This window comes from Balaenoptera borealis (assembly GCF_965194805.1).
Source record: "Balaenoptera borealis genome assembly, chromosome: 1".
Taxonomy (NCBI): Eukaryota; Metazoa; Chordata; class Mammalia; order Artiodactyla; family Balaenopteridae; genus Balaenoptera; species Balaenoptera borealis.
The window spans coordinates 182,276,616-182,301,615 of record NC_138860.1 but is presented as its reverse complement, the minus strand read 5'-3'; the positions used below and the strand labels follow the sequence as shown (position 1 = coordinate 182,301,615).

The window sequence follows — 25,000 nt, the reverse complement described above, 5'->3', positions numbered from 1 at the left end:
CTAAGAGGATAAAAGGATTCCCCTGCATTGACATTATTCCCATAGCTACTTTCAAACTCATTTCAGAGCTCCACTTTTGACACTTAAGATCCAGACTCCAAATATGCACTTCATTACTTAAACCTGGTTTCTGGAACAATAGCCAGCAGCTAAATAATCTGTCGTAGCTTGGAGTTCAAAAACAGAACAAGAATTATTATCAGGCTTTCTGATTTCTAATCTAACAGCCTGTCTACTACCTTGTAGATGGGTCAAATACACATTTTTTTTTCTTGCCTTTTACTTGATTTTCTCTCTCCTTTAATGAAAAAATACAATCTTCCTTTCAAAATCTTTATTTTTTTCTGATTACAAAACTAATACATGTGTATGGTACAAAGTGAAAGTCCACCATAGTCTATCCCTACCTGCTCAAGGTTACATTTCAATGCATATGCAGCTTTTGCAGATATCAAAACTGGGAGTTCCCTGGTAGTCCAGCAGTTAAGACTCTGAGCTCCCAATGCAGGGGGCGTGGGTTCCATCCTTGGTCAGGGAACTAGATCCCGCATGCCACAACTAAAGATCCCACGCGCCGCAATGAAGATCCCAAGTGCCACAACTAAGACCCGGTGCAGCCAAATAAATAAATAAATACTTTTTAAAAAGATAATATCAAAATTGGGTTTAGCCTGTATAAATTGGTTGGCAACTTCCTTTTTTCACCTTAAAATGCCTTGGGAATCTTCAACATAAGCGTTTTTTTTTAAAAACTGTTTTATTTAGGTGTAACTTATATGCCACAAAAATCACCTCTTTTTAAGTGTACAATTCAGTGATTTCTTTTACAAACTTGTGCAGCCATTCCACCACAACCCACTTCTAGAACACGTCCATCACCCCCAAAAACTTCCCTCATGCTTGTTAATAAGCTTTTTTAAAGGGTGCGTTTTTGTGGATAATTACAATCATGAATAACAAGTCCCAGAAATTTCCACTTTGCCTAGCTTTCATTTGCTGCTGGCAGGCAAGAAGAAAATTGCAAAAGCCCATCAACACATGTTGGAAGAAAACACCACAAGCTGATCGACAGCTGTTTGCTCAAAATAGTTTATTCATCCACTCCAGCTTTTACTGAGTGTCAGCCAAGTGCCAGGCTATTGGTTAAGTCTGTAGGAATATAAAAACGAGAATAGCTGTCTTCTCCTGGAATCAACTGGATGTGAGTTCAACAGTATGCAACCTAACTTAAGAGTTTCAATAGCCAATGGGTTTGAGTGATAAAAGTGGTAAAATTGGTGTGATATTTGGACTTCCATTTCCAGAAGTCACGATAGAGAAACAGGGACCAGACTTACTGTTCCACCTAAAACAACCAAAGGAGGAACAAAAAATTATGAAACAATGGTCTTTAATACACTGGACATCATACCACAAAGGACAGTAATCCTTGAGAAAGGACCAAATGAGATGGGCCCCGGTACTGCCCCAGAACTGCCTGAGTTTCCAGGCTACAGTGCAAGAACGGAAAACGGAAGCAGAGCTCAGTGGAGTCCCTGAGTCCGGCATACAGAGCTGAGTCCAGGAAGACCAAAGCAGCTAGAGTTCATAGGACAGAGTGACAGAGATGGTGGAGCAGTTCAGAGAAAGAAAAAACCCCAGAGATTTCTTCTAGTATTCACCAAGGTACTGCTTAGCACCTGTGCACAAGAAAATTTCCCAAGGCTGGGGAAAGAACCACTTGAAAGGATTGGAGGGAAAGGTGCTTGACTCTTATAGCCGGCTGGGAATAGTGCCTATTCCCACTAGCCAGATTAGAAAAATTCATAGTTTGGGAATTCCCCGGCAGTCCAGTGGTTAGGACTTGGAGCTTTCACTGCAGGGTCCCGGGTTCAATCCCTGGTCGGGGAACTAAGATCCCACAAGCTGCGTGGCGAGGCCAAAAAAAAAAAGAAAAGAAAAATTCATAATTTACGGAGCATTGGGAAGAGTACTCATAGAGGTCCTGCCTCAGGGGGAATAATCAGTCCTAGAGTCAGCCCTGCTCTCATCCTATCTAACAAATCTTTAAAAAAGCAAGACGCAAAAAAATCAAACTAATTCCAAAGTAACTTAACTACACCCCAGAACAAAGCTCAAGTTTTATAGGAATACAAACATATACAGCACTGGGAATTCCCTGGAGGTCCAGTGGTTAGGACTCCAAGCTCCCAATGCAGGGGGCCAGGGTTCGATCCCCGGTCAGGGAAATAGATCCCTCGTGCCGCAACTAAGACCCAGTGCAGCCAAATAGATAAATATTTTTAAAATTTTCCAAATTTAATGAAAACCGTAGATCTAAGCAGCTCAATAAACCCCAAGCACAAGAAACATTAAGAAAACCACAGCACCATACCTGAGTCAAAGAGCCTACTTGGGACATTCAAATCTTTCATTAATGACAACATAATGATTTTCATTAATTTTTACATATATGAAGCACCATCAATTCTATAAATCATTGTGGGGACTTCCCTGGTGGCACAGTGGTTAAGAATCTGCCTGCCAATGCAGGGGACATGGGTTCGAGCCCTGGTCCGGGAAGATCCCACATGCCACGGAGCAACTAAGCCCACGTGCCACAACTACTGAAGCCTGCGAGCCTAGAGCCCGTGCTCCGCAACAAGAGAAGCCACTGCAGTGAGACGCCCGCGCACGGTAACGAAGAGTAGTCCCCACTCGCCACAACTAGAGAAAGTCCGCACGCAGCAAAGACCCAACACAGCCATAAATAAATAGATTAATTAATTAATTAATTTTAAAAATCATTGTGCTAGGTTCCTGGATATCTAATTTTTCTTATTCCATTTAAAATTTCTTCTCTTTTAACCAGAGGATAAATTGGCTAGTCTTCACTGCTTAGTCTCTGTGTTCAGAACTGCACGTGTGTTCTAATTTGATGAAGCTTTTAAAAGAAACAAAGGACTAGGAATGCGTGGTGAGTCAGTGGGAGTCAACTCTGGATATGGGTCCTCCTAGTTAAATACGTCCTTCAATGCCAGGAGAAATTTCACCTTCTCTTTTTAAAAGCCTTTTTAGTAACAAAAAGGTTGATAGTTTTAAGCCCTTTCTCTCAAATATTTTAAATCCTCAGAAGATCAAACTAACAAAATAACTAAAATGCGTACTGAATAGAAATTCTATGTAGACTATCTGCTGTTTGTCATGTCCATCCTATGATTTTCCCTTCATATGTACTGAAAGTTCACAGATGTTAAGAAGTTGTTGTTTTGGCATAAAATCAGATACAGAAAGGAGGCAGTTGTGCCATTAACTAGGAATAGCAATTACCTAGGACTACTGCTATTCGAACAATGCATCAGGCCAACAGCTTCTTCTGTACTTGGGAGCTTCCTGGACATGCAGAAACTCTCAGGCCCTGCTCCAGACCTGAAGACTCATAATATGCATTTTAACAAGATCCCCAAGTGGTTGCTATACACATTCAACTTTGAGAAGCACTGGTGTCTGGCAAATAGTTTCTCTGATCATGTTTCCTTATGCATGAAAAAAAAAAAAAAAAAAGCAAAACCTGCCCACCTTATTTCACAAGTTGATGATTAGAATGAAATAAGTGAAACCCAATCCAAATATAAGTTAGGAACACATGAAATATCAAACTTTCTAACAAGCAGTACACACAACTCCCAGGCACACCATAGTATTTCTGGATTAAAAATGCTGAACAGCAAAAAGACTGCCAATGTTACTAGATATCCCAAAGACAAGGCTTTTTTAAAAAAATGTTAAATATATAAACTTTTTTAAAAGTATTTGACTCTTTTGACTTCTGGGAGTAAATTTTTTTTTTTTTTTTTAATCGAAATCTGTTATCCTTCAGTCTACAAGTACTCAAGACACAGTTGTTTCAGGAAAGCACAGCACACAGAGCTCCTATTTCTCTTTTCTGGACAAAGCAACAGGCCTAAGTCTTCACATAAGCCGCAAGGAAGGAGGAAACTACAGGAAGCCACGCCAGGGACTAACAGGCATTAGTCTCTCAGCCAGCCACTGCCTCAGTCACACCCTTGCCGGAACTAGAGTCTGAGCCGGTTCTCTAGGCTGAGGTGGCCAAGGCAGTGTGGACCGGGTCCACCCAGTGCGGCCCTGCGGCACCCCAGCCTCCGGGTTAGTCCCAGAAGAACCGGAGCCCGCCTGATCGCGGATGCCCGGAAGCCCAGGTTCAAGCCTTGAAGGCGCGAGGGTGTGGGGGCCACCATCTGGGATCCCGCCAGAGAGAAGGCAGCAGCCGCAAAAGACCCTCCACTGGCGCGTCCAAGAGCCTGGGCCAGGTCTGAAGCTTCCACCACTGCCTCCCGGGATAAAGCCAAGCAGCGCAAACTAGCGAGATCTGGGGTCACTTAGCAACCAGCAGCCCAGAGCGCGGACGCCAGACATTGGTCACGCGCGTCACGTGATCAGACGCCACTGCCCACTGGGAGATCACAAAGCAGGCACGTGATGCGGCGCAGGCGCGTTTCCGCAAGGCTCTGGGACGGCGGGCGTGGTGATGGAGTTGGAGGGTCGTTTCTTGGGGTTTCCGCCCTGGCGTCGTAAGAAGTCCTGGCTTTGGCTCCCGTGACCGAAGAGAAACGCAACCGGCAGTTGAGGCATTTCTGCGCCGGCTATAGCGAAGCGGTGAAACGGTGCTGAATTGGGCTCAAGGGTCTAGTTTGGTCGTGCAGGAGCATTTCCTGAGAATAAGACTTGTCAGATGCTGAAATGTGCCTTCCGAAACAGAGACAGTTCTGACCAACCTGTTTAACACGAGCGAATGTTAGGATGCCAAGAAGTTTCGTGACAAATAAGGGGTGAAAATTAGGGATATAAAGGATACTAAATTGGGCAGTATATTCAGCGCTGGCTAAAAGAGAGATACTGCATCTGGGGCAAGAGGAGTTTTTTTTGGGGGGGGCGGGTAGAGAGACTGTCTTGCTGAAGTAGTTGTTGAAAAGGTAGAACTTACATTGTGAATTTAGAGAACTAATAAAGCTTCTCGTGAGTGAGGGGCGGAGCCTAGTTATCCACACGTCAGTTCATGAAGTCTAGGTCCCAGCGTGCAGACCAGGATGTGTGGGCACCCTGCCACAGGCCGGTGAGGCCTGGCCAAAAAGAAAAAAAAGAAATCTAATTTGAAAGGGATTTGAAGAGAGAACTTGGGATGGCCCAGCTCTTCTTTTTAAAAACTGCCCAGGAGGTTGTTGGCAATCCTTTCATTCTAACAAATGTCCCTCTAGCAAGCAGAGGGGTTTGAAGTACTATTGACAGGACTTCTTGGTGGTCCAATGGTTAAGACTCCGTGCTTCCACTGCAGGGGAGAGGTTCGATCCCTAGTCGGGGAAGTTCTGCATGCCAAAAAAATAAAGTATTACTGGCATATGCCTTGCAGCTGTCCTTGGGTCTTCTTTCACACCCCATATCCGATGTATCAATGAGTCCTATTGGCTCTACCTTCAAAATAAGTTCACAATCTGACTATCTCCACTTTTCTCTACTTGCACAGCTACTGCACTGGTTAGATTCCCCCATGATTTTTCACCTGAGTTACAGTAATAGCCTTCTAACTAGTCCACTTTTGCCTTCCTCCACAAGTCAGTCAAAGTGATTTTTTTCATGTCACATCTCTGCACAACACGCTCCAGTGGCTTCTTATTTCAGTCAGTAAAAGCCAAGGTCCTTTCAATTACTTATCACATAATCTGTTCCGATGGGCTCCTATCCACTTCTCCTCATTCATTTATCTCCAGAAGTGCTATTCTTCATGCTGTTTCTTCAACAGGGCCAGTATCCTTCCATATTTAGTTCTTTGCACTTGCTGTTGCCTGTGCTGAGTATTCTCCCCAGATATCCACATGATTCATGCCTTCACTTCATTCATTTGCTCAGGTGTCACCTTGTAATATAGGCTTTCTCTGACCACCATGTGTAAAGTAGCAACCACTGTGTGCCCTAATTCCCCACCCCTCCCGAACACTTGCTTGCTGCTTGTTTTTTTTTTTTTTTCTATATAGCACTTATCACCACCTAACACATTTTTATATGTTCTTTGTCTGCCACCCCCTACTAGAACGTAAACTCCATGGGGATAGGCACTTTGCCTTGTTTCCTGCTGTACCATTAGTACCTAGAACAATGTCTGGCATGCAGTAGGTGTTAATAATTGTTTGTTGAAGAAATAAATAAATGGTCTATGCCCCATATGGTTCTACTGCTGATTATGGTGAGTGGACCAAAGTTGCTCCATGTGGCTAAAGGACTTTGAACATATCCACAGTATTGTAATGATTCTGACATTGGCAGTGCCCACTCTCAGAAAGCTTTGTATCCACTTTGTATCTTAAAAGCTGGTTCTGTACTTTTAGCCATGACACCTGAGATTCCTCCACAATGGTGATGTGGTATCCCAAGAAGAAAGACACTCAAGTTTTTCATGTAAAACCAGGAGTTTCTTGAAGAGGAAGAAGAATAGAAAAGAGCAGTTTAACTGCCAAGGTGAGTGTTGAACTAGATACGTCAAGGATGGATCAGCAAAGCCCAGCTCAGCTGTCAGCAGAGTAGGTGAAATAGGTTTGTGTCAATCCAGAAGGTTCTTGAGAAAACTGACCTTCCCCAACAAATTCCCTGAAGCTGAGAAATCTGCAGCTGATGATTTATACCCTGTTAAAATGCAAATACCCTAAGAAAGATCATATTGAGTTTCTGCTGTCACTAGTACCTTAGTGTGAATTAGTCCAAATCCTTTCTTGAGAGCAAGTTTTGAAAAGGCAAGTGAAGAAAGTAGGAGCACATGAGAAGTAAGAGGAACAGGTGGAGAGAAAGTTCAGAAGCCAAGAAAGGAGCATAAAGTTGAGCTTGCCAAGGACAAACTTTGGCTTATTTTGTAGTTTTGCCCAGGGCTGACTCTAGTAATCAAAGTATATATTGATCTCTAGCTCCAAACTTCTGAGTAGGCAAATTATGGTGCTTGAAATTACAGCCATATTTACCTGAAATGTTTTGATAGCCCAATGAGTACAAGGTGCATCTGCAATGAGGAAGAATTGACCTAGAATGTAGTGGGACTGAAACGCTATCAGATTTTAGGAAAGATAAGCAGGAAAGGAAGGAGGCTTTGCATTATACATATGCACATGATCCCAGCCTAAGAAATAGGAAACCGAAAGAGTTTTTGTGTTAAGGTAAAATGAGAAAAGTGGAGCATCATCTGCTATCAGTTGACATGCCAGGAAAAATAAGGACAGATAGGCCTCTTTGAGCAACCAGGAGCTGATGAGGAAGAAAAGTTTTAAAAAGCAATATATATCAATACCTGCTTTAAAAAAATAAAAAGGCAACCTCACCAGACACCAAATTTGTCAGCACCTTGATCTTGGACTTCCCAATCTCCAGAGCTATGAGAATTAAATGGTTTACTGTTAAGCGCTGCCCCCACCCTCTGCGAAAAAAAAGCAGGCACAAATATCAAACAAGTACTTACAGTATTTGGGAGATTTAATTCCTATTGTGTGGAATTTTTAAAATCAACTAGGGTAGATATCTTTACTGATTTGCTCTTTTTAATAGAGAAGAATTAGGCAAGAATCTCGAAGTAGACAGCAACTTTGCTGGTGGTGACCAAATGGTGAGGAAAGTCAGGGTTTTGGAGGACAGCAAGGTTTCCCCACATTTAAAGTGCAGGCAGAGCATTTGTGTTCTAGTCAAACTGATGTTTTCACTCTTCAAGTTTCTTCCAGTTTGGAGAATCTGCCACTCACTAGCTGAGTGAACTTGGGTAAGTTAATTAAAATCCCCACACCTGTTTCCTTATCCATGAAATGGGAATGAATACTAATAGTTCCTATCTCTGAGGGCTTTTAGAAGGATAAAATGAGGTCTCACCTTCAGCAGTGTAAAATAATGGTTAAGACTGTGGACTTGAGTCTTATTTATTTATTTATTTATTTATTTATTTATTGGCCATGCCCTGCTGCTTGCGAGATCTTAGTTCCCCGACCAGGGGTCGAACCCGCCCCCACCCCACCCCACCCCCGCCCCCGGCAGTAGAAGCATGAAGTCCTAACCACTGGACTGCCAGGGAAATCCCTAGACTCAAGTCAGATTGCCTGACTGGAATTCGAGCTGCTATTTGTGTGTCCTTGGGCAAGTGACTGACCCCTCTCTATGCCTCAGTTTCTTCATCTGTAAAATGGAGATAATACCTCACAGGATTGTTGTGAGGATTAAAGGACTCAACACGCATAACATGCATGGAGGAGTGCCTGGCAAGAAGTGAGCATTGCAAATGTTAGCAAACATCCGCAAGATTCTTGACAAACAGCAATGATCATGGAACTTCTTGGTAGCCCTGCTTGTCTAGGCCTTGTCCAACCCACCCCATCCTGACTTAGAATTAAGGACCAGAGATGTCTGAAGCTATTTGTGGTCACAAGTAATAGAGATGCAAAGTCCATCTCATAGAGCGGTGCGAGAGAAGTGGGAGGAGCTACTGTGAACCAGATCACAGGAGGCAACTGATCAGAGTGCAGAAGGGGTGAGGCCCAAGAGGAAAGGGTCTGATTGGTAAAAAGCTGTGGGCTTATATTAGTTAGGATTCTTTTGGTTGCGAATTTTGAAAACCATAAGTCAAAATGGTTCAAAGAAAAATGTATCCACTCAAATGCCCATCAGCCACAGAATGGATGAATTATGGTGTATTTCCCAAACAAAATACAAGGAGAATGTACAACTTATAATTACATACAATGATATGGACAAAACCCACTTAATATCGAGTGAAAGAAGGCAGACACAAGACTACATGCTGTGTGAGTCCACTTATATGTGATAGGAAAACAATCAAAATGAATCTATGTTGGGCTCCCCTGGTGGCGCAGTGGTTGAGAATCTGCCTGCCAATGCAGGGGACAGGGGTTCGAGCCCTGGTCTGGGAAGATCCCACATGCCGCGGAGCAACTGGGCCCGTGAGCCACAATTACTGAGCCTGCGTGTCTGGAGCCTGTGCTCCGCAACAAGAGAGGCCGCGACAGTGAGAGGCCCGCGCACCGCGATGAAGAGTGGCCCCCGCTTGCCACAACTAGAGAAAGCCCTCGCAGAGAAACGAAGACCCAACACAGCCATAAATAAAATAAATAAATAAATTTTTTTAAAAAAATGAATCTATGCTGTTAAATGTTAGGATACTGGTTACACTTGGAGGGGTTTGGGGAGGGAGAGTTAGTGATTAGAAGGAAGGCTATGGGACGTCCCTCGTGGTCCAGTGGTTAAGACTTTGAGCTCCCAATGCAGGGGGCCCAGGTTCGATCCCTGGTCAGGGAACTAGATCTCGCATGCTGCAACTAAAGATCTCGCACACGGCAATGAAGATCCCACGTGCCGCAACTAAGACCCAGCACGGCCAAATAAATATTTTTTTAAAAGATTACTATTAATTATAGAAAGAAGGATAAGGGGGGCTTTTGAGGTACTGATAATGTTCTGAACAGAGATGTTCAGTTTGTGAAATCTCACCATATACACTTAAAATGCATGCACTTTTTGTGCATTATGCTGCAATAAAAAGTTCTCTCTTTTTTTTTAGGAGTTTATTGGCTGTGCCTATATTCAGTGTACCAATTATTGTTCTTTGTAACAACCCACCCCAAAGTTAGTCATGTAAAATAACCATTTCATTATGCTCACAGATTCTGTGGGTCAGGAATTCAAAAAGAATACAGTGGAGGCAGCTCCATGATGTCTGGGGCCTCAGCTGGGAAGACTCAAAGGCTGGAGATGATTCAACAGCTAGGGTTGATTTGAAATCAACTGGAAGTGTCTTCATTCATGTTCTAGGAGGGTTTTCCTGGTAATTGGCTTTGATCTCAGCTAGGTTGTTGCCTGAACCGTCTATACATGTTATCTCCATGTAGTCTCACTGCCTGGGGTAGTTTGGGCTTCCTCACAGCATGGCTGCTGGGTTCCAAGAGCAAGTGTTCCAAGAGAATCAGGCAGAAGCTATATTGCCTTTTATCAACTAGCCTCAGAAGTCACACAGTGACACTTATGCCAAAGTCCATCTGCCATAATTCAAATGGAGGGACATATACCCCATCTCTTAATGGGAGGAATGTCATGATTACATTATAGGATGAACATATAAGATGGAAGATATTGCCGTGGCCATCTTTGGAAAATAAAATCTGTCACATCTGGGCACCAATAGAAAAAAATGTAACACAAAAATCAGTCAGTTCATGATTCCAACTTCAGCTGAATCCTTGATACCATCTGGCAATTCTACATCATTTCTCTACTCAATTTGCTTCAACTTACAATGGTTATTTCAAACCTTCTCTGCTGTAGTAGGTGGTAGGTGTGTCTCACCTAAAACCTGTTACAACCCCTCCCCCGCCTCCCCCCCCACCCCCGCACCCCATCCATACCCTTTAAAGAGGTGAGACAAGCTAAACACTCACTTTTCGTGGCCTTTTCTTGCATCTGTGTGACACAGTTCTGGCCAGATGTAAGCAGAAACCTACTGGGGGACTCCTGGGCAACCTCTTGCTTGAACAAGAAAATGGTGCATGGGGTGGAGGCAACCAGCTATATCATGACCCTCAGGGAAAGGCCAAAAGATTTGCCAGAATTCTGTCCCTTGTATCATTGAGTCACTGAATCAATGCTGCTGTCTACCTCCAGGCTTCCTATCCTGTAAGAAAAATAAACCCTCACTTGCATAAGCCATTGATAGGCTTTCTGTAGCTGATAACAACCACTCTTCTCCACCCCGCCCCCTTCCTCCACCTTCTGTCTTTATGCTCCGCAGAAAACCTTCCCTCTTCCTTTACAGAGATACATCTTCAGCTGGTCTTTCGCTTACTTTCTTGCCACCAAACCTACCTACACTTACCTGCATCCATAGCCATCCTGACCCCTCCTTCCCTCCTGTTATAATAGAAGAGGGTGTCCCTACTCCGTGGATGGGGGAGTGGGGGGTAAATGGGGAGATGCCAATCTTGTATCCATTGTATCTTCCTCTTTCCCTTTTGGTTTTCTGACTCATCCTCATGTTTTGGGCTTCTATTTCTCATCAGCTATGTGGCCTTAAACAGGCCAGTAAAGTAGCACATATTTTATCGAGTGGATTCTAAGCTGTGCCCAATAAAAAACACTGCAATAGGTGCTGGGGTTTGCCAGGACTAGGAAAGAAGCAGTCCAAGTAGAGGGAAAACTATTTACGAGGCAGGGAAATGGAGCTTAGGAAGAACTGAAAGTCACAATGTGGCAGGGAGGGCAGAGTGCAGACAGGGCTCAGGAGGCAGGGCTGAAGAGCGAGGCAGGGGCCAGTGAGCAGGGGTTCTATAATCCAGACAGGGTCGTGATTTTGATTTTAACCCTAAATCATCAGAACAAGAAGAAAAGTAAGCTGTCTGAGCCTCAATTTCTACTTTGGAAAATATGTCTGAGAATAATCTGCTAGGTTCTCAGTCTCCTGTATCAGCTTGAGAGTTCATTAAGGGCAAAGACCTGTATTTTTACGCATTTTTGTACCCACGTGGCTATTTGCCAACACGCGCTCAATAAATGCCTGTCGGATGAATAAATGAGATTTTGGAGTCCTCCACCGACGTCACTTACTAAATCAAGCAATTAATACTTATTTCTTTCTCTTCGTTCGCTCCCCTCTCCTCGCCCTTCCTCCCTCTCCCGTCCCAAGAGCCCTGGAATCCTCTGCTGCTTCCCGCCTCCCCTTCCCAGCTCCGCCCCTCTGCTGCGCCGCGAAGGCGGAGCGGGTCAGGCGGGCTTTACGGCATCGGCGTTGCGGCGGGGCGGGGCGCCGGGCGGCTGGCGCGCTTGGCGGCAGCGGTGGGAGGCAGGCCGGCAGGCAGGCAGGCAGACGAAGTTGCAGGCGGGTGGTGGTGGCTGTACTTGCTGGTGAGGGCGGGAGGGAGTGAGTCACTGAGCGTGTGTGAGGGAGGGAAGGAGCGAACGGGCGGGCGAGCGAGCAGCCCGCGCCGTCCGCCTGCAGCACCATCCAGGCCCCGCCGCCGCCGCCGCCCCGCGCCGAGGCCGGGCCGAGCCGAGCTGGGTCGGGCCCGGGCCATGCTGCTCACCGTGTACTGTGTGCGGAGGGACCTCTCCGAGGTGACCTTTTCCCTCCAGGTCGACGCCGACTTCGAGCTGCACAACTTCCGCGCGCTGTGTGAGCTCGAGTCCGGCATCCCCGCAGCCGAGAGCCAGGTACGCTGAGCGGCGAGTGGGGCCTCCCTCCGGAGCTAGCCCTCCCGCCTCGGGGCCTCACGCACTCCTTTTGCTGCTGGTGAGGAATTGGGGGGTGGAGGGGAAGCAGGATGGCCATTCCCAGCCCACCCCCGCATCCGGGAGGGAGCTGGAATCGGTGGCTGCCCCCATACGCCCCAAGCGTGGGGTGGGGTGCTGGGGGAGAGAGCGGAGAACCTGACCGCAGACGCACCCACTGCAGCCTGAGGAGCGCGTGGACTGTCGGGCGGCCCGCCCCACCTTGTGGCTCTTTGACCCCTTCTCTAATTTCTCGAGTTCGGAGTGTCGGCGTAGACCTAAGAAGAAGCCGTAGGTCTGCAAGAGTTCATACATTCTGCTTCCCCAACCAGAAATACCAGTTTGGATCACTGTGGGAGATGGATGTTCATCTGCTTTTTTGGAGAGGGCTCTTGCCTAAGTAAACGTAATTTACCTTTAAGTGTAGAGATTTGCGCTCGAAGTGAAGGGAAAAGTTTGAGACTTGCACCACCTTGTTTTGAAGCCTTTGGAAATGCTCTTTTCCCTACCGCATGCGTTTCTGGTTAAATCATTATTTTTTTTTAAGTAATTATTAGTTCAACCGAAACTATTTCTCTGGTTTCTTCCCTGGTAGTAGGCCAAGATCCCTCTTTCTTTCAGGTCACAATTCAGAGTTTGGGTGAGTTCAGAGCTCAGTGCTTGATGAGGATATTTGCTTAAAAATGGCCTCAGTGTGATTTGGTTGTTTCATTTCCCTTATCCTGCTGGAAAGAAATTAAGCTGCTCTTACATTTTAAGTAAGCAAAGTAATTTATTCTCAAAATGCTCTGATGCTGCCACCAAACAGATTTGGTGGCAATAACTGTGGCCTTCACACTGAAACATGTAAATCCTGACTTGATAAGTGGGCCTCGGAGGGCATAGTCTAAACATTAAGAAGATTATAGAAGTCGTCCAAGGCCCCAGAAGGTAAATCTTGATTTCCTACTGCAGTTATGAAATAGTTCCAAAAACTATTGCCTCACTACAGCTTGTTCTGCCCTGTGCTATGGTAAACAAGTGTGTCAATATTTTGTTCAGAAGTGAGTATGATTCCTTTACACTTTGAACTTTAGAACCTTGGCATAAGCTGAATATCAAGAAAGAATTTATTTGGGGGCACAAGGTGTCACTCAAATAGGCATTCTGGCAAAAGGGATTTCTTGGAACTTCTGTAAAAAAAAAGAATCCACAAAAACTCAGGAACCAGTTTCTGTCAATGAATCCCTCAGGTAGAGAGCTAGAAAAGAAGTTTAAGTAGGGAGGGAAAATCAACTCAGATTTTTGAAGGTGGCTTTTTCAATTGTTTCTCTTCCCTCTGGCTGTTCTTTTACCCTAGTTATAATCACCAGCTGGTAAGGGAAATAAAAAAATTAAAATGTAAATTGACTTTGTTGGGCTTGGGAGAAGACAAAGATTGTGATTTCTGTATTCCTGCACTTTTTGAGATGGCTGTAGCCAAAAGAGGGTGTCAGATTGAAAGACGATTAATTGTATGGTAAGGTAGGCACTGTCCTGCCAGTGCGGAAGGTTAGCAGTACCTTCCTAATTGAACGGTTAGGCTAACTCCAAATTCTTTCGTATTCATTAGGTCAATGTTTTGGCATTTACTTCCTTCCCAAGCCAAATTAGCATATGGAAACCTGGGCTCCAGCTAGTGTTAAGCCTGTATTACATAGCCGGTAAAACAGCTCCTGTTTTTCAAGTTTGTTCTGTTGGCTCCATTGTAACCTAACACAGTGTCTATTTTAGGATGTCTGGTGGTCCGTTGTCTTTCAGTTGCTTGCCCATCAAGCAGGAACAGGATCCACCCTAGACACTTGAGTCATTTCCTTTCACCAAATCATAATAGTAAACATCATTGTAGTTTTTATGCACAAATATATCATTTTCACTTACTTGGGGCCTCCCCCCACCCCTCCTATACCTCCCAGGGTTCTCCCATATTACTCATCTTCCCCTCCTTCCTCTCAAAGTTCTCCTGGTCTCTTTACCTTTACTCCTCTTACTTCCCTTCTCTGTTCTCGTTCCTTCATCTCCATTTCTGACTCCATTTCTAACGGGGATTTTTTTTTTCTTGTTCCTGGCTATTCTTTCCTGTTACTGTGTGTCCAGACCACTGGTCTGCAAACTTTTTCGGTCAAGTATCCCTCTGAGTAAAATGTTTTGGAACATGCATCTTTGTGATGTATATAATAAATAATATATATGAACTAATGGCATATGCATAATATAAATGCATGTATATTACATGTATGTAATAGCTGTAAACATCAATTATATACATGAAGTAATACCTTAGGTCATTATAAACAGGCACAGGATAGAATTTAAGGAAGGATGAACTAAAATGGAAATGCAAATTCTAATTATTTTCTGTTTTCTTCCTACATCCTTAAAGAACTGTGTCGTATGTCTGCCCCTCATTAAGGATCACTGGTTTATAATTCAGTCTTTCAACATCAGCATCGACTGTGCATAAGGATATGCTTGGAAAGGGTGTTAATTTTTAACAGCTCTAGTCTGATTATAGTAGTTATAATGCAGTGATAACAAATTTAGAATAGGAACAATCTCTACTTGCACATGTGATTGAAGCTGGGCATGTTCCATCTCTTAACACAAGTGTGGGTTTGGAAGCCAGGCATGGCCCTGTTTGATGCTTTGATGCAGACTTGGCTAGAGGAACTTCAAACAATTATTAAGAACTTAGCTTCACTTGAAATTAATATCTTTGCATTTTTGAAAGATTGTTGTAATTTACCCCTGTAGGTGGCATGTGGTTTTAAAAAAAAAAAAGTGTGCAGAATGTATAAGAACTCTCAAATGAAGGAATATTTAAATACCAAATAATAGCAGGAACTGTATGATCCTGGAAATGCAGCTCTGCACACAGCATGATCTATGGTTTGTAAAACACTATTTTGTTTATTTATTTATTTATTTATTTGTATATTTATTTATTTTATTTTTGGCTGCATTGGGTCTTCGTTGCTGCACACAGGCCTTCTCTAGTTGGCAGCGAGCGGGGACTACTCTTTGTTGCTGTGCTCAGGCTTCTCATTGCAGTGGCTTCTCATGTTGAGGAGCATGGGCTCTAGGCACTCAGGCTTCAGTAGTTGTGGCACGGGGGCTCAGTAGTTGTGGCGCACGGGCTTAGTTGCTCTGCGGCATGTGGGATCTTCCCGGACCAGGGCTCAAACCTGTGTCCTCTGCATTGGCAGGCAGATTCTTAACCACTGCGCCACCAGGGAAGTCCCTGTAAAACACTATTTTATTTATTGTTATTATTTTTAAGTAAATTTATTTATTTATTTTTGACTGTGTTGGGTCTTCGTTGCGGTGTGTGGGCTTCTCATTGCGGTGGCGTCTCTTGTTGTGGAGCATGGGCTCTAGGCGTGTTGGCTTCAGTAGTTGTGGCACATGGGCTCAGTAGTTGTGGCTCACGGGCTTATTTGCTCTGTGGCATGTGGGATCTTCCCAGACCAGGGCTCGAACCCGTGTCCCCTGCATTGGCAGGCAGATTCTTAGTCACTGTGCCACCAGGGAAGCCCAAAACACTATTTTAAGCCAGTAGAAACTGAGAATTTCTGTTGTAGCTGGTTTTGCCATGTTTATTTTCACGGGTAATTTTCTTGTATTTCTTTTCTGATAAATACCACATATTCATTATAGAAAACTTGTAACATATAGAAAAGGAGAAAATAACACCATTACTTATTACCTTATAACTCAGAGATAACTGCAGTTTACTTTTTAATGTATTTTTTTCTAAGCTTTTTTCTTCTTATATAGTTAAAATATATCTTTAAAACATATGGCCTGAACTGTAATAAACAATTTCATATCTTTCTTCAGTCAACACTGCATTGTCAGCGTTTTCCCATAACATTTCAAATTCTTGCAATTTATCGTTTTAATGGCCACATAATATACCATCATACAGATGTACTGCAATTTATTTGTTTTCCTTTTGCTGGGCTTTTTTTTTTTTTTTTTTTTTAAAGAAGGAAAGGAGGGCTTCCCTGGTGGCGCAGTGGTTAAGAATCCGCCTGCCAATGCAGGGGACACGGGTTCGAGCCCTGGTCCAGAAAGATCCCACATGCTGCGGAGCAACTAAGCCCATGCGCCACAACTACTAAGCCTGTACTCTATAGAGCCCGCAAGCCACAACTCCTGAAGCCCAGGCGCCTAGAGCCCATGCTCTGCAACAAGAGAAGCCACCGCAGTGAGAAGCCTGTGCACCACAACGAAGAGTAGCGCCCGCTCACAGCAACTAGAGAAAGCCCGCACGCAGCAACAAAGACCCAACAGCCAAAAATAAATAAATAAATTTTTTAAAAATACCTTTAAAAAAAAGAAGGAAAGGAGGGAGGGAGGGAGACAAGAGAGTTTGTGATGGTATACTATTTATTTATTTAAAATTTATTTTTGGCTACATTGGGTCTTCGTTGCTACACGTGGGCGTTCTCTAGTTGGGGCGAGCGGGGGCTACTCTTCCTTGCGGTGCACGGGCTTCTCATTGTGGTGGCTTCTGTTGTTGCGGAGCACGGGCTCTAGGTGCGCGGGCTTCAGTAGTTGTGGCACGCAGGCTCAGTAGTTGTGGCTCGCGGGCTCTAGAGTGCAGCCTCAGTAGTTGCGGCGCACGGGCTTAGTTGCTCCACAGCATGTGAGATCTTCCCGGACCAGGGCTTGAACCCATGTGCCCTGCATTGGCAGGTGGATTCTTAACCACTTTGCCTCCAGGGAAGTCCCTTGTTGGGCATTTGAATTGGGGACATTTGGAAGCAGTTACAAGTAACATGTCCGTGGATACCTATATACTTAAGGCTTTGTCTCGATTTCTGATTATTTCCTCAGGATAAAGTCTTAGATATGGAATTGCCAGGTCTTTTGGGAGGCTTTTAGTAACTATTGTCAAGTTATCTTCCAGAAGGGTTTTAAAAGTCAAGCTGACTATTACATGGGATGGTATGTGTAGATCACTTGTCATATAGTGGGCTTTCAGCTAATGGTAGATACTATTATGAAGCCATTCAAATGTGATTCCAAGGGTTTCGTGGTCAGTTTATGATCCTTAATGCTAGAAATGTACTGTTACGATATCTGTTGATTGATTGAAATCTCTCATTCAGAGACCAGAAAACATTTGACATCATGCCTAAAGGCTTTGGAGTTGTATTAATTAGTGTATTGTTAAATATTGGTTAAGATGAGAATTCAGTCTCTAGGGTGCCTCCTCTGGAGAAGTACTAGCAGTTGTGCCAGTTTTGGAGATTAAGACTTGTAGCTGTATAAGTTTTCCTGTTGTAAGTTCTTATAACTGGCAAAACTTGAATTTTGAGCCTTATAACCTTTGAGCTGGGTATTATGAATGGTAGAAAGTATCACCAATGCCATAAACAAAACTCATTTTGTTTTGACTGGTAGAAATTTGAAACCATTGGTCTACTAGATACTCATATTAAGTTGGAAAATCATTCAGATTTATTCTGGAACTTAAGCTGCAGAATAATTGTCTTAGATTCTTAAGCCTATTTTAACAACAACAACAAAAAAAAACAGTTCTTTTTGGCAGTTATAATTTCAGCTAAGCTACTGTTTATCTCACCTATGTCCTTGGACTAGAATGGTATATACCTGCTGCTTTGTCAGTAATGAAGAATGTTTGATCCTTACCCACATTCTCCAGTCTAGTCTTTTTAGGAGATTGGGGCAGATAGCAACCTTCCATACTTCATGTTACATGTTTGATGGTACTGACTGCCTGGATCTTACAGTTTTGTTGTTAGATCAGGCTGCCTTCTTTTTAAAAAATTATGTTGTCTGCTGAGGAAAAACTGTTCAGCTGAACAGTGATGGAATGATGTGTGGCATCTGTAAAATGGGAATCCAAAGAGTGAGGGGTTGGTAGTGCTTCTTTCTTCATGTTCAGGGCAGGGGATACATTGAGCAGTGGACAGTGTTTGATCCCGCTGGTGAGTAGAGGCCCTTAGTAGTGATAGGTGGCTTAGTAGCTCTTGCAAAGGTCACCCAGCTAATTCACCATGCCACTTTGGACTTATATTTGGGAAAGTTGTATGTGGTACTAGGAAAGAGTATGGGCTGTGAAGTCAGGCAGATGTGGTTGCAATCCCAGTTCTCTTCTCAATAGCTGTGGAGCCTCAGGTCACCTAACTGTAATTTGTTTCCCTGTACATAAAATGGGACAGTTAATATCTACTTCATAAATTGATTATGAGACTTAAACGAGAGGATATGAGGATTAAGTGGAAGACCGTAAGAACCTAGTAAGATGCTGGCTCCCAGTAGGAGCTCACTCAGTGGTAGCCGTCTGCTATTTTAATATGGCTTTCCAGGTAGCATTTCCAGCCTGAAGAAAATTCAGTGATCTTGTGGATAGGAGCATTCTGATTCTCCTGAGTTTGATTTCTCGTTGTAGATAAGTACATGTTCTCTTATAAGTACAGTTAGAATACGTTGACTGATCATGTGTCTCTAAATATACCGATAGTTGAATTCCTGACCCTGGAAAATTAAGGAGTAGGCCTTAGGCCACTGGTACTTTCATTATGGTTGCTTCACAAAGTTGAAGCCCCCTTGTAGGAGCTGCCTGCATGGCATTTCTCTTGCATGCCTCTTTCTTGCTGCACACCTCAACCCATGACACTTGTCACTTCAGATTTGTGGTGGTTTTTAAAGCAATCCCAGAAGCTATAATATGACTCTCAGGTTGTATTGCAAACCATCTATGTTGATTCTGGTATACTTTTACTATGAGATATATGCTTAAATAAGGGAGAGTGAATGGGTTGATAGAATGACAGTTGCAATCTATTGTAACATATTTCGACTTTGCAGGTGAGGGTAAGAACTAACAATACTTTTTCTAGTCCTGTATAGAACTTAAAAAATATAATTCAGCCTACAAATTCTGCAGATCATCTTTTTGTTCAACCCCAGAAGTATTTGATTTTGGAAGGAACTAAATTGATTTTCCTGTTCTATTTCTCATGTCATTGCAAATTCTGAGAGCAGATATGACAGATCTTTTTTTTTTCCAGTTTAAATCCTGTATTTTTCAGGTTCTGTGTCAGGCAGTTTTACTATGAGAGTTATGAGGACACTTGAGGAAACATTGTAAAATGGTAGTGTAGCAGAAAGACTTGGAAAGGATAGGTGTAATGATTATCTAGCCCCAGCTGCTTGCTTGACAAATGTGAACTATGAAGCCTGGACCAGCTGAATGACGGGGGCCCTGTCAGAGCCAGGACAGAACTCAGGTTCCTCAGTTTGCCAGTGGCCTCGTGGAAAGTGAATTGTTAGGAAGAAAACCTTTCAAAGCCAGAGTTTATTCTGAATGCCTCTCTACAGAGTAGGTCATAATGCAGGTTAGGTTTTGTGTTCCTCCATGGTGAAATCATAGTATGCCCTTTGTCCCTTTTCTTTCCACAGCCCGTTGTTTCATCTATTTTTATGCTCTCAGGCTTTCTTCAGTGTTTGATTGCACATCATAAAAATATTTTCCTTAGTAATACATCCCTGATCCTTTTTTCCATCTGTGTTTAATTGTTCTTTTTTAAATTTCTTCCACTTTTATCTTCCACTCATAAACATAAGAGTGATAAAAGTTTGGGGAAGGTCGAAGAGAAGGAAGAGCTCAGGAAGCTTGGTATTTGGGAACCTTTCAGACTTTCCAGTGTGCGAGATCATTTAAAAGTGGACACAGGGCTTCCCTGGTGACGCAGTGGTTGAGAGTCTGCCTGCCAATGCAGGGGACACGGGTTCGAGCCCTGGTCTGGGAGGATCCCACATGGCGCGGAGCAACTGGGCCCGTGAGCCACAACTACTGAGCCTGTGCGTCTGGAGCCTGTGCTCCGCAACAAGAGAGGCCGCAACAGTGAAAGGCCCGCGCTCCGCAGTGAAGAGTGGCCCCCGCTTGCTGCAACTAGAGAAAGCCCTCGCACAGAAACGAAGACCCAACACAGCCATAGATAAATTAATTAATTAATTTTTTAAAAAAAAGTGGACACAGTACAGTCATGTACTGCAGGGTGACTGGAGTTAACACTGTATCATATATTTGAAGGTTGCTAAGAGATCTTAAAAGTTCTCATCACAAGAAGAAAAATTTATAACTATATGGGGTGATGGATGTTAACCAAACATATCATGGTAATCATTTTACAATATATACATATATCAAATCATCATGTTGTACAACTAAAACTAATACAGTGTTGTATGTCAGTTATATGTCACTAAAACTTGTGGGTGGGGAGTGAACATATCATTTAATAGTATTGCAGTTGTCATCCCCAGAATAAATCACTCCCATTTCCCTCCCTGCTCAATATTAAATCTAAAATTGTCTACTTCCCATAGATTTATTTGTCCTTTAATTCAGCAAATACTTGGACATTATTTATCTACCAGGCCCCTGTTCTAGGCATTTAGGATATGGTGAAAAAAGTAAAGTCCTTGTCCTCAGCGTAGCTTACATTTTAGTGGGACAGAGAGACCATGAAGAAAAAATATATAATATGGGAGGTGAGGGTGCATTTTAAATATTAGGGAAGGACTCTGAAGAGGTAGTGTGTGATCAGAGACCTTAAAAAAATGACCCGGGAAAGAACATTCCTCAGGTAGAGAGAACAACAAGTGAAACAGCCTTGAGGGGGAAGTTGCTGGTATTATTTGAGGAATAGCAGTCATGGTATGAGATGAGGTCATGGGGGAGCCAGGGAGCCGAATTGTTTGGGCCTAGTAGTTGATGAGAAGGATTTTGGCTTTTATTCTAGGTGTGATGGGAAATCACTGGAGGGTTTTGAGCAGGGAGTAACATTCTCTAATGAAGAGGAAGACTGTAGTCTTTCTGTTTTGTGCCATGTTACTTCTCGGTGCTTTATACTATTAAATCTTTTCTGGTTGCAGATTGTCTACGCTGAAAGACCTCTCACAGACAACCACAGATCACTGGCTTCTTATGGCTTAAAAGATGGCGACGTTGTGATTTTACGACAGAAGGAGAATGCAGACCCTCGCCCTTCGGTGCAGTTCCCAAGTAAGGCATCTCATAATGGTTTCACAGCCCTGGCAAGCATTAGTAGATAACATAGTTCAGAGTTTTGGATTTGCCTTGGATTCAGACTGCCAGGGTACAGATCCTGACTCTGCCACTTGCTTGCTGGGTAACTTCGGACAAGTTAACACTCTAAGTCCATTTCCTCATCTGTAAGATGTGTGCTATAATTAACCGTAACTCCTAGGGTTGATGGGAGAATAATGCATGTAAAACCTTTAGCACATAGCAAGCTGTCAGTAAATATTAGCTTCTGTTGTTATCAGTGATCATTTTATCCTTGAGAAGGACTTGAGAGGCTGCATATGCCTGTGCTTCCTGGCTGACTTTTGCTGCTTTGTGTCTGGCATTCAGTGATAGGCCTTTGCTGAACATTTGGCAGTCAGCCAGGCACTTGCACCCACATTTCAAGTCATCTCATAACTGTTGTAGGGAAGAGATACCTCTTGACAATTTTTAAATAATATCTTCATAGCTAGTAAGTGAAGGCACAGGATTTAAAACTTGATGCTTTTCCCGTTACACTGAGCCTTATGAACCTTAAGCAGCTGACCACCAAATTCTGGTTCTTTCCCACCATCTTTGTTAATCATGTAAAAAGAAACTTATTTATCTTAGATGCTACATCTAGAATCTGTGCATTGGGAGTTAGGAAGTTTCTGTGTCCTTGAAATAGTGTGCAGAATTGTGTGGGCATCTGTGCATTTGATGGGGAGAGGGTCCATAGCTTGCTTCTGATACTCAAAGGAGTTTAGGTGTCTGGGTGATGACCGACTCCAGTTTAGAACACAGTGCTTCCATTCAGCCTGCAACTGGAGCTATAAGAGACCATCAAGCCCTGTTACTTTCAGATCCAGATTACATTATTCCCTTGGGGCTACTGTTAAACTTTAGAAAGGGAAGGGGTTCAGATAAACCAATCAGTAAAGCCCAAATCTTCCTGTGGTTAATTTGGTGAAATTGTTAGTTCTGAGATTCACTGTTTCTTGCTTTTCCTGTGCTGTGCCACAGGGACAAGAGAGCCAGTAGGTGGGGGAGGGGAGGCAATTCTGGTCTATAAGGTAAACAAACAAGTTTTTCAAAATTATTCCGAAGTGAGTGGACTCTCAAGATAAGTATAACAGGGTTGAGATAAAAATTTCTCAACCCATAAGGAAGACCCACCCATATATGTTTTGCTGGTTGACCTAGATTAACTACCTCACAAAGATCATCTTATTCACTTCACTTTTTCATTGGTTCGAAGTTCATGTCCATGTACACGTACACACACACACACACACACACACACACTGCCAGCTGAGGTCTGTTTGAAGAAAAGTGCCTAGTTGAACCCATGGTAGGAGGCACAAACCTTACTCCTGAGTTTAAGCATTTTCTTTTTCTCTTTGAAGTCCAAAAGGCTTCAGGACAGCCCCAGACTTGGAGCAGGTGCAATCATCAGATACATTTTGGGGTTGAAGAAACGTGGATTCACTCAGTCTTAGCCCGTCATTCTGGTTATACCTAGGGTTTTATGTTTTTTGTTTTCTTTTTCCTATTTAAAAATACAGTTGTTTTTTTCAATACAAGCTTTATTGAGATATCATTCACTACCATACAATTCACTCATTTAAAGGGTACAATTCAGTGATTTTTAGTATATTCAGAATTGCCTAACCATCACTATGATCAATTTTAGCACATTTTCATCATCTTTACAAGAAACTCTGTACTCATTAGCAGTCATTCCCCATCTTCCCTCATGCCTCCTAGCCCTAGGCAACCATCAGTCTACTTTCAGTCTCTGTATTTTCCTATTCTGGACATTTCATAAATGGAATCATACAGTATGTGGGTCCTTTGGGTAAGGTTCCCTTTTATTTTCCTTTCATTTTAATAACGTCAGCTCACCCTGGAGTATGGAACCTGGGAGTGTGGCCTGTGAACCTGTTAAATCTTTTGGTGTACTCAGCACTGAGAACCTGTGCAGGTTTCTTTTCTTTTTTTCTCTCCCGTGAAATGATTACACCTACTAGCTTCCCAGGGTATGAGAAGAGTTAGCAGTGATGCACAGATGAAAGTGTAAATTCAGAGAACTAATAAGTGTGGCACATACTTGTAGAAGTTAACATCTAACATTATGCTGTTCACTTGATATGTATGGTATTCTTTACCCAAGGTGTCAGGGCTCTTTGGAGGATATGTGAAAGCAGACTAGGATTTTTCTTAAGAACCACATCCAGCTTTGCATGGTTATGTTTGAGATTGGCTTTGCATTTTTAAAGACATAAGTAAGTAAAAACTTATTATCCTGGGATATTTTATAAGCCAAGAATTTGGGATTATTACCATTGTCTTCCTATCCCTACCTCTACTCCCCAACCCCGTTTTTCTGTTCTTTCCTACCTATTCACTCTCGGACTGCAGTCTTTGTATTCAAGGTCAGCGTGAGAAAGAACCAGGGAAAGGGCATTCGGAATGTCTGTGATTACCATCTACTACTATTGCATACCACATATGTGCAAATCTGCTGTTTCCTTCAAATACTTGTTTTTATGGAGTCATTTGAAGTAAACTTCGAATCGATTTTCCCCAACAGACTTACCCCGAATAGACTTCCGTAGCATAGCTGTGCCTGGCACGTCCAACACCCGGCAGCGCCAGCCAGCAGGAGCTCAGCAGTCCCACTCGTCTCCTGGAGAGGTAGCTTCATCTCCTCAGGGCCTGGACAATCCAGCCTTGCTCCGAGACATGTTGCTGGCCAACCCCCATGAGCTGTCCTTGTTGAAGGAACGCAATCCACCCTTGGCAGATGCTCTGCTCAGTGGAGATCTTGGTAAGCTTCTGAAATTGGAAAGCTGTCAAGCTAACCTGAGGTGAATAGTTGTATCACAGCAAATGTGGAGAAACTCAAGCAACTGGTGTGTTCAGCCCACTGTGTCACATGTTGTATTGAACATATCAGTTGGTCTGTGAGAGGTAAATTAGTGCTGATGCCAGAGGCTGAGTTAGTTGGCAATAGTGACAGAATTTTAGGACTATGTAGAGTTCTGAAACAGCTCAACCAGCCCCTTCGTTTTCCTTTCCTTCCTTTTTTTTTTTTTTTCCCCTAATTATTTTAGCAGTGTATAACCCAGGTACAGATTTTTTTTTTAATTGAAGTATAATTGATTTACAATATTGTGTTAGTTTCAGGTGTACAGCATAGTGATTCAGGGGGTTTTTTGTTTGTTTTTTTGTGTGTGTGGTTTTTCTTTTTTTGCAGATAATATCTTGTAATGACCAGGTACTGATATTTTAACCTGTTTAGTTAGAACCTCAGTTAAAGAGAGTATCAGTTAACCAGCTGATGCCAGTTAAAATGATTTAGTTCCAGGAAAACAGGTCCAGTGCCATCAGCCTGTTTGGCAAAGTGCAACCCCTTTATTCTCATTCACCCTAAATTTAACAGTAGTGCGGTTGTTACCAGCAGTTTATTTGGGGCTATATTTTAGCCATTCTTGTATTTAACAGAACATTTGTTTTTAGTCATCTTTATGAATTAAGTTTTCTCTGTACATTTCTCCAGTTTTACTCCTGGGTTATGAAACCCTACTGATTAAATTTTAAAACATAACAAGATACTTAATAACTTATTCCTCAATA

The 25,000-nt window shown here is 43.1% G+C and overlaps 1 protein-coding gene and 1 long non-coding RNA gene across 11 annotated transcripts in view; one reads left to right on the top strand and one right to left on the bottom strand.

Moving 5' to 3' along the window:
• Positions 1-818: 818 nt before the first annotated feature.
• On the bottom strand, positions 819-12,235 carry LOC309624523. Of its 2 annotated transcripts, XR_014241994.1 has the most exons (3): positions 12,108-12,218; positions 10,470-10,702; positions 819-10,202 (listed from the first exon to the last, which is right to left on the bottom strand). It is a non-coding gene; the product is annotated as an uncharacterized lncRNA (long non-coding RNA). The 2 variants fall into 2 exon arrangements; XR_014241993.1 differs by lacking the exon at positions 10,470-10,702 and having other exon boundaries at positions 12,108-12,235.
• Positions 11,932-25,000, top strand: part of DDI2 (DNA damage inducible 1 homolog 2) — a 42,708-nt gene continuing 29,639 nt past the window's right edge. For 6 of the 9 annotated variants that reach the window (XM_082381049.1, XM_082381047.1, XM_082381046.1 and 3 more), the window contains exons 1-3: positions 11,964-12,234; positions 21,226-21,355; positions 23,955-24,191. In XM_082381049.1, coding sequence (XP_082237175.1) covers positions 12,097-12,234; positions 21,226-21,355; positions 23,955-24,191 — 505 coding nt within the window. In that variant the 5' untranslated portion in view covers positions 11,964-12,096. Of the gene's footprint in view, positions 12,235-20,101; positions 20,467-21,225; positions 21,356-23,954; positions 24,192-25,000 lie in introns of those variants that run through there. The other 3 variants (XM_082381053.1, XM_082381044.1, XM_082381050.1) reach the window with 3 other exon arrangements.